Source organism: Pyxicephalus adspersus, chromosome 1 (assembly GCF_032062135.1).
Source record: "Pyxicephalus adspersus chromosome 1, UCB_Pads_2.0, whole genome shotgun sequence".
Lineage (NCBI taxonomy): Eukaryota > Metazoa > Chordata > Amphibia > Anura > Pyxicephalidae > Pyxicephalus > Pyxicephalus adspersus.
The window spans coordinates 169,163,322-169,173,764 of NC_092858.1; the positions used below are offsets into that span (position 1 = coordinate 169,163,322).

At 39.6% G+C, this 10,443-nt stretch overlaps 1 protein-coding gene across 1 annotated transcript in view; it reads left to right on the top strand.

Annotated features, from left to right (window-relative positions):
- ABCG1 (ATP binding cassette subfamily G member 1) overlaps window positions 1-10,443 on the top strand; it is a 52,802-nt gene that overhangs the window by 2,915 nt on the left and 39,444 nt on the right. Inside the window, exon 2 of the mRNA XM_072398327.1 lies at window positions 3,235-3,478. Coding sequence (XP_072254428.1) covers window positions 3,235-3,478 — 244 coding nt within the window. The remainder of the gene's footprint in view (window positions 1-3,234; window positions 3,479-10,443) is intronic.

Sequence of the window (10,443 nt, forward strand, 5' to 3'; positions counted from 1 at the left end):
TTTTTTAGGGCAGAAGCAGCGAGTGACCGCTAGTTACCTCTGTGAGCGGCTTAGAGGAGGATTGTGTGCGCATGCGCAGTGCTGGCTCAATGCATCCTCTGCTGAACATGCATACATAGCTTTCCAATCTCATAATATAAAACGAATACTGGAGACCTCAGGGAGGAATTACAAGAAGGATCTGTGAAAAGGGATAGGACTATTTACAATAAATGTGCAGAGGAAGGTTGGCAGGGGTGTAAGCCTACTCTGCCAATACTTGGCATCTGCTCTGACAAAACTAACCTTGCATAGGATGTGTTAATTGCAGCTAAAAAAAAAGAATGTTTTCTGCATGCAAGTAATATTGCGCAAATTGCTTAATCATAATAATGTTGCAGCAGTGCAAACCAGGGTACTTAATTTAAAGCTACAACCCCAAAAAGTTGAATTTATTTTGTTTGTTGTTTGCATTTTTCTATTTATTTTCCCCTGTGGATCTCAGTTACACACTTCCTGTTTTTGGTGTGACAACACCAACTGTACTGTGTGCATGGAGGAACAGCGTTGTCACCGTTAAAGGGCAACTGCACTCATTCATTGCACTGTGTCATTCATTTCAGTTTTAGGATTATATAGGAGGGTGTTTATCTGTTCTCATTACTGCAAAGTTTCTCACAATCAACAATAATATTCTGGCTGGTCTCATGATATATGATGTACAAGAGGTAAAGCATAATTCTCAAAACTGTAATATTCCCCCCACATTTCCATAGATCTCTGGATTGTGAGTGACCCCCTGATATAGGACCCTTGCAGCGTTGGGAATACTTGGTTTGTATTTCCATAGGGTGATGAGAAAATCATTTTCAAGTAACAGAAAGGCCGATCAATTCAGCAATGTCTGAATATTAAACAGAAGACCCTGGCAGGGACATCGGACCCCTCTGTATAGTTCACAGCTTCATTTTCATCTTGCACTGCCGCACACCTATAACAGCTACTAAAATTTATGTCAGAGGAAATGAACGTGTTCAGATGTGTCATTAGAAAATGATTTCTTATTAGGGGAAGGAACAGAAAGGCGTAAATTCTTCCAGCATCAATGGCTTATGTAAAACAACTTCACCCATTGTCTGAGCCGTATCAGTTGCTGCAGATCCATTTGGTAATTCAGGAGTCTTGGCGCGGAATCTGAATGTTGTATAATGGAGCCAAAAACATATCATCCAGATGTGGACAAGATGTCTGCTGACAAAGTTTGCAAATGTTTGAAATGGGAAGGACTTCAGCCTGAAGTTTTTGTAATAAAGTAGACAAATGTCAAGCCATTTATAACTCACATCTATACACTGAAAGGGCTGGGGTTCTCACACTGAGGTTATGTAGTGCCACTTGTTGCATTGGGGCACCCCCTTCAATGGCGCAGCACAGCAGTCGAAAAATGGGCTATGCCCTATGATGTCAGTACACTGTTGTTTTGAATACCCCATTCCAATGCATGGCACTATATGACCTGCTCCATTTCTGCAGCCTATAGGTATGAATGGGCTCAAAGCTATCAAAGTGTGCTGAAGGTGGGGATGCTAATATTTGCATATTTGTGGATGAGAAACCAAAGCTTCCATGCATATCCACACACCCGAAATAGCTTATCTGCAAAGGTGTGTGCTAGGGCCAGACCAATCCTATCAATACGTTCCCTATGGCACAGCAGCACACAAAAAAATCACACCAATATTTTATTTTCAATTGCCCAAGAATAGTGCAGTATCCTGCTTTGTGCAATGCAATTTACCCCAAGTCTAAGGTGCTTTGGTGTGCTGTGTAGAATCAATAGCCCCGCAGTGCACTAACATGTGCCGTTCACGTTTCTGTTGTGCAGTACTGCACAAATGTCAACCGAGCCAAAAGAATTTATATATCCATACCATAACTGATTCCTAGGTTTGGGTTGTTTCTAACAGTTTACATTAAAAGGTTGGGAGGCTAACAAGTCTTTTCTTTTGATAAACAAAATGGCATCCAGAAGCTCCCAGACATAAACATTTGAAACATATTAAGTCATTTGAACAAATTGCACATTACCGCATAGGAGACACAAGTTCCGATTATCTTGGAACAACTTATCAATTGACTGTCCTTCACAATCCCTCACCAAGAAGACCAAACTATCCTCATGGTTACCACCAAGACATTCCAAGGACCTGGAGGACGACAATTTGTTCTCAAAAAATTTTTGGTACAATTAATTACAATTAAAGCAAGTGAACCTGAACATAGAATATAAGTGGAAAACATATAATTATTATTTCACTTTCAAAGTGAATGGAGAGGGAGGAATCGCTAATTTGGTGCTTCTGTTTGATCCTTAAAGATTCATTTCTCCACAATGCCTACACCTACATTGATAAGTTATGGCTTGCTTTAAAGTATTTTTTTTGGACGTTCAGAAATAGAAATATTTTTGCAAAGACTGGATTTTAAGGAATATTAGGATCTGACACGGTAATATCACCAGGAGCCTTTAGTGCCATGCGTATATGCTTGCCCTGCACCATTCAAGGGATGTTTAAATGGGGGAATCTAAGACTTTCCAATCACAAGTAATCCTTTCCTCCTCCTGTGTCACTGTCTGTATTAGTTTGCCATTTGCAACCCCTATATAATGTAAAGTGCTGCATAATATGTTGGCGCTATATAAATTCTGTTTATTAATAATAATAATAATAATAATAATAATGATCACAAAAAAACACATTTAAGATCTCATCTTTAATATCCATTCCACTGTTGGGCACCGGTTCACAAAAAGGATGTTGCAGAAATGGACAAAGTGCAGACAAGGGCAACTAAATTAATAATGGGCATTAAGGAACTCAGCGGTGAGGAAAGATCAGTTGGAATAAAATCCCTCTTGAGATGAAGCAATTAAGCAGGAATATTATCACCTTTTATAGATACACAAATGATCTTTATAGTTAATTTAGTGCAAAGCTGTTGTTGTAGATGACATTTGCAGAAACACAGGTTCAGGGATTGGTCATACAAGAGATGGGAACAGCGGTGCCAGTGCGCCTTCCGGAGTTTGGCATTCACTCGGTCACAGCAGCTGCTGTACTAGTTTTTACTATACCAGTGTTCAAACCTTTGGACATTGTTCTACTTTTACTGTAAATGCAGCAACAAATCTCAATGCAATTGCATGCCACATTACTGTGTGTAAAATGCTATTTCATTCTTTTTTATTTCCAGAATGCCAGCATCCCTCCCGCTGCCATGACAGACCCGAAGTCAGTATGTGTGTCCTTGGATGAAGTCGTTTCCAACTGTGCCAACAGCCAGGACACCCCACTTCTTAATGGACATTTAAAAAAGGTGGACAACCATCTTACAGAGGCTCAGCGCTTCTCCTCTCTGCCTCGAAGACCTGCCGTGAACATTGATTTCAAGGATTTGTCTTTCTCAATACCAGAAGGGCCATGGTGGAAAAAGAAAGGTGAGACGTTCATGAAGTTGTTGTCTCCAAAACAATTGCTTTATTTAAAGCAGAATATCAGCTGATTAATTGTACTTACATAGCCTGATCTTGTATTTGTTGGCCAAAATAGTAATGTTCTCCGATGGTGGTTGTTGGTTTCCATGAAGGGTTATATTTAAAATATATTCAAAGGCTTAGCTAAACTCCTACAATAGCTGCCTCCTTTGGGAATTTTCAAAAGAACTTTAGTAATGGCAGCCAAATATTTATTTCATCAAAGGGTTGATATAAATACCTATCAATCAGTATCTACAATTGGTAAATAGCTCTTAGAATATTCATCCTTTGAACTCACTAGGAACAAAGTCAATTGGCTTCATTCTTTCAAATGACTTTCTATTCCACAAAATGTTTGTTTGAGTTGCTTAGGGAAACAGGTTCTCTTTATGCAAAGACTTAGGAACCTGCAAACTTGTTTTCCGGTTCTACTTCGTGCCTCATTTTCCAGACATGATAATAAATGATTCATAGCAGGCACAGTCTTGTACACTCACGAGACCCCATGGTGATGTTTTGCTTTGTCAGTGCTTTTATTTCCTCCAGATCATTTCTGTGTCCCACAAGGGAGCAGCAGGAACGTCACCGATGAGGCAGTGGTGCTGCCTTTCCTTACGTAGACTCAAATTTTCCAAATCGTTGTGAATTGTCCTGGAAATGTAATCTTTTTCAGTCCTGTTGCTTCTATCTTTATTGTCTTATCTTCATCTAACCTATCCGGTGATGTGGTGGGATGCCATCATTCTTGTTTGAAGTTGCAATGACTTTGAGCTTTCTGGAGAGTTTGCAGTGGATTGCCCCCTATGATGGTGGGACTGGTGGACTTCATGAGTTTTCTATAATTCTATCATATGGTGTTTCTTGTCACTTACAGAATTGCTGAAATACCTGATATAGGCCTCCCAAAGGATGCTAGCCTGCATGCTCCACGTTAAGATGCAGATATACTACTAAAGCGTTCAAAGACAAAAACAAACAGACTGTTAAACAAAGATTATATGTTCTTAACATTTCAGCATGATAAAGCCCTATTGTGCATGTATCCAACAATCCTGGGTGTGTCAAATACCTCTTCCTCGACCTGTGCAATGGTTTCTCCCATTGGTAAATGTTGGATCTTGGTAACACTCTAAGTATTACTCTAACCTGCTGCTTTACTGGCCCATAAGTGCTATTATGGTGGATACAGCCATGGTACTTATCCTTGAGTTTATATGTAAGGAGTTGTTGATAGGACGTTGATTATGTGTAATGGGTCCTGAAGATTCCTCTAATCTCTCAGTTCCCACAGTTATGCAGAATATCATATTTTAGTAGTTTTTCCAAAACTTTTTACACTTTTATTTTATTCCTATTCATTTAGCAATTGCTGCATTAATGAATGTGTATTCAGACAGCTCTTGACCCTGTGTCTTTTTGGACCCCATAGAAGTCCCATTGTTTCCTATTAATTGTCTAAATTGCATCTTTGGTCACTGAATCCAAACATACCAGCAAGTTAGCTTTCTATTATTTCCCAGGATACATGTTACAAATGCACTATGGCCAAAAGAAAAAAAAATGAGCATGGGAAAGTTCCATATTTTTGGTGCTCACATATTTCCTTTTATGTTACAAGTAAAGAAGAGAGTATAGCAAAGCGCAAAAGAAGAAAGGTTACAATCTGTTCAGTAAAAGGAAGGAACTGCGATTAACTCCTGGACTTTCAGAACCCCTGATAAACTCTTCCACTTTGCTAGTGACAGTTATCTTCTGAAGAATAAATCATAGGTTTGTATAGAAAGGTTATTAAGTCACCTGCTGCCTGGATGTTGCCTCACCAGATAATGGTGCTAAGTATAGGATTCCTTCCAATGATTAGAGCTTGTAGGCTTTTAATAGGAGTGATGAATCAGAGAAGGAAGCAAGCTGTGCGCCTGCTGTGTCGTCTCACAGCTTTCTCACGTGCCGGTAAGTGCTCAGCGCCGTGCAGCCTGGTATCCTACTGAGTGTCTGTATGACTTCCCAATGTCAGCCATGCACTGGAAGTGGAATAGAGGATCTGACATTTTTTAGGGATTGATCTAATCAAGAAAAATGTTAAAAATGTATCTTCAGCTGCCTGACACCAAACAGACTTAGCATTCAAATCCAATTGTACTCTTCCTAGTGTGCACATACAACATACGTACTTAGGGCCACCATGAATATGGAACAGCCATAGAAATGAATGGAGTGGTGGTTTGCATGGGAAGTCCATAGCTGGGATGTTCTAGATCAGGGGTTCTTAACCTTTTGATGACTGCAGACCCCCAATGGATTGTCCAATATGGTCCCATATGCCCTTTACTTGACTGTCGAAATAATCATCACTATTCCTTATATTAGTTGCCAATATGACTTCCAAATATGCCAACAGCTTGAATTTACTGTACTTTGGATATGGATAGCTAGGAAGAGAACATGAAATAAAATCATAGGCATTGATAATGTTGTCATATTTATTTACAAAAAGCAAAGTAAAAAATGAAAAATATACACAGCGACAAATATTACATATTGATTCACTTGTTTTAGACTATAAACCAATAATTTTACTTCTTGGAGTTGAGTATTACACAAAAGAAGAAAACAAACTTAAATATGCATGTTTTTTCAATATCTTGACCCCATAACTTTTACTAATCTAGTGAAAAATTTGCTGTTGTTTTTGTGCAATCAAAGCATGGAACCGGGGTACAGTTAAGGACAAAGCTGCTCGCATGCCATCTGACACATCAAGTCCATTTCTCCACTTTAATTTCAGATTTAATAATGTATAAAGTATAAATTGTTACAATAAATAAAATAAATATCAGTACCCAGAGATCGAGTCCCATACCCCCGGTTAAGAACCCCCGCTCTAGATGTATATTTGTACAGATTTATTCAATATATACTTTAATCAAGGATGCTAGACCTGCCTAGGCATACATTATGGCCTCCAAGACGTCCAAGACATTCTATTTTACAAATTTCTTCGCACAACTCATTTCATATCTCCATATCCTACTATTTGTCATTGGGACCATCAATCAGGAGTTAGGAGTAGAAGGATAAAGGTGGAGGACAGGCATATAATTAGAAACAGAATTTGCAATTTGCATTACACAATTTGCTATTTTAGGGCTCCCATTGGAACAATGTGTCCTGCCCCTTTGCCCTCGGATATTTGTACAGTTATTGGTGTTGGGCATTGGGATTTACGGGGTTTAGGTGTTGTGTGGTACAGTATTGGAATCTTGATATTTATACTGCTGTCTGTATCTCTATTGATAATAATGATTAGTTCTATTGACCATTGTCTTCAACACAGAAGGCCATTGGAAATCAGGGGTATAACAATCAATCCCGGAGATGTCTGAAGGTATACTTGTCTGGTCCCCTGCTCTGCCCTGATATTAGCAGTTCTTTCAGTTTAATCTCTTTACAGGTATATTTTAAGGTCTGCTTATCTACCTTATTTACCTTCAGGTCACCAGAAGTAGTGATTAGGTGGATGTGAAAGGAGATGGAAGGCTTTGTAGAACAGGAGATTATATTAGAGACAGCTAAGGATATATTACTTGGGTAGCTTACCCCATAGGGAGCCATTCTTGCCAAATGTGTAGGGAACAGTTGCTACTTCTAGAGATTTTATTATTATAATTGAGCAACTAAAAATCACCTGCGGGTCTCTAGCATGTCACAGTTGACATTGTGCTATAAAGCTAAGAACACAAAGCACCAATATAAACGTTGTGGCACCTTTGTGGAATTAACTTGATTATTTGTACCAAAAGGCCACACTAAGCACAAGGATGGTTGTGCTTGCAAAACACATGTATAGACAGCCTAAAGAGGTACTGTCATCTTGCGTATTACCTGTGCACCAAAATCAGAGGTTTCGGCTATCTGGTCACATGTCAGTGCTCTGGCCTTCGATTGGCTGATTTGTCTGGGCACTGACACAAAGGAGTAAGTAAAAGCTCCCCCATACCTGGAAGCTCCAGGTATTCTTGGGGGAACAAGGAGCTGCAAGGGGGCACAGGTAATTGGCTTTATGGGGGGGTTGAGAGATACCCTAGACAGACACACTGGGCCTGATTTACTAAAGATTGGAGAAGACAGACTACCATGTGAGAACATGAATAATTAAGCAAATCTGGAGTTAATCTGGTCCAGGACTGAAAACATTTGTCAACTAATACCAAATGATTTTTAGGAAATCCATTTCATGTTTGTTGGATCACCCTTGTTCTCCCATTAAAATGTATCTTCTCCAGTCTTGGAAAGCTTTAATAGATCAGACCCGAAGTGAGTTTGCCATGCATGTATAAGTTTCCATGTTTCTTCTTTGGGAAACTTAACTTCATTTTTTTTTTTTTTTTACACAACAGAACATTCAATTAAAACTTTGAAACAGATTTACATTTATACATCTGTAATTCTCAGTTAAACTGCTTACAAGAATTTAAAAAATGAACAAAAATGTTCCCACAAAGATCATAAAGTAAACATCAATAACAAGAAAATAAAATTGTGATATTAAAAGGGATTTGTGACTTTTGTACCAACCAAGAGGCTTTCTACAAAAGCCACAAAAGATTTAATCGTTTATCAGCATGGGTCTAATCCTTTAAATTGATATAAAAGGATTTGGGAATTTATTTATGATTACAAATCAGAAACCCAACAACATAACAAGACCTTTACTACATTTTTATATATGAGGAATTCTGCATTTGTTTGATTTTGATGAGGATTCCTTGGTACCTTTTTAGTTTTGGATAGCTTGCAGAAGTCATGTTGTATTGCAAGAAGACAAAAGGTCGGCACACCTGGCTTTGGGTAAACAAATATAATGGACATAGACATACAATGGTCCCCTTATTTATCAAAGTATCCCTCATTGTTTCCCACATAAAGAGGGCTATTGGGTTCCCTATTGGAAATTTCAGGAAATTCATTCAGCTGGAACTGGGTGTCCTGCACCTTGGTCCTCTGATACTTGGACCATATTGGTGTTGGGCATTGAGCTTAGGTGTTTAGGTATTGTATGGCACAGTACTGGGGTCCTATTTATACTGGGATGATATGTATACTGCTGTCTGTATCCCCATTGGTAATAATGATTAGTTCTACTGACCATTGTCTTCAGCACAAAACCTGAATTGAAATCAAAGGTTTAACAATCAGGTGACAAAGGCTTTGACCTGTGCTGTCCTTGTGCTGCTTGTGCGCTTGCTGCCTTTACTTCCCTGGCACAGGGAAGGGTAAAAGACTGGTGGCTGGCTGCACTGGTGGTCAAGGACTTAGAAACTAAACTCCAACCCTGGTGCAAGAAGGAAAGAATAGAACTGGGAGCCAAAGTTGTCCCTGTGCCCTATGTTGTTTCTGTGTTACATGCACCCCTGCTGCCTCTTCTTCCACATGAAACTTTGATACCTGTGTGGCACAGAGAAGGGAGGAAGGTGACTGGCCACACTGGTGGCCAAGGATTTAGAGAATTAAGCCCTGTCCCTGGTTCAAGAAGAAAAGAATAGGACTGGGAGTCAACGTTGTCCCTGTGCCCTATGTTGTTCCTGTGCTACACCTCTGTGTCCCTCTTCTGCCCTGGAAACTTTGATTGCCATTGTGGCACTGGAAGCCATAGTAGGGAAACCATCCTATGGAAATGAGAACAACAGCCCATGATCCAGAGGAGAGGAGCCAAAAGGCAGGAGGAGGGACTGCAGGAGGAAGCACCGCGTGGGAAACTATCTGGGGTTAGGGGTTCCAATTAGAGTTCAGATAGGTGAAGTATATGTGTACATTTTTGACATTTTTGATGGGGGCTATTGATTACCCTGTAGGAAATTTGTGGTTTGACAAGTGTCAGTCTTCCAGTGGTAGTCTTCCAAATTTTACAATTTTCTTTAAATTGCTGCTAAAAAAGAATTGTTCTAATTAATGTGTAAATAGAAGTTCCTTTTGAACACACTATTGGCTGACAGCCCTTACCTTATTACCATTGCTCTTTGCCTTTCCTGGCTCTACCTCAAGCTTTGACTAGCTTTTAGAACTGATGATGGTGAATATTTTCCAATTGGGAGTGGAATAAGATGAACGAGCTCTAGGGATGCTTTGTTATGCGGCTCTGAAGCCTGGCTAATCTCTTCCACTCAACATTTTGGAGAATCAGAATGCAGTGGAAATACATTGTATCTGTTGGAGCATCCATTATCTCTATCGTTATGTTGTGCCGAGGCCCATAAAGAAAAATAAATGTTCAACTACAGGTGGGCCATTTATAAAAAGAATGCTTTATAAGATTCAAAAATGTAATCCAAACTTTCTGCGAGACTTTAGAAATGGAAAGATTGTTGTGGGTTTTATCAGTATTGTCAGTATCGGGTAGACGGAGATTGGAAAATTCTTGTTGGCAGGGCCAGGGAGGAACATGGCCCGGAGTGCTGTGTCCCTCTGGTGTGTTCCAAGCATTGCTTAAAAGAGAATGCATTGCTTTGGAAACTTTTGGGCCAATAGCAAAAATGGTAGCTTGTCCGTAGAATCATTAGATGTTGTGTATAAAGTCTTCTCCAGAACACCCCAAAGATTCTCAATGGGGTTAAAGTCTACACTCTGTGGTGGCCAATCCATGTGAAAATGTTTTCCGTGACCTATTCTTACACAATCTGAGCCTGGTGAATTCTGGCACTGTCATGTTGGAATATACCTATTGCCCTCAGGGAAGAAAAAATCCAATGATGGAAAAACCTGGTCATTCAGTATATTAAGAGAGTAATCTGACCTCATTTACTTGTGCACATAATGTTGCTCAACCTAAACCTATCAAGCAAACCCGGATCATAACACTGCCCCCACAGACACCCCAGATTACAACACTGCCCCCACAGGCACCCCAGATCATAACACTGCCCCCACAG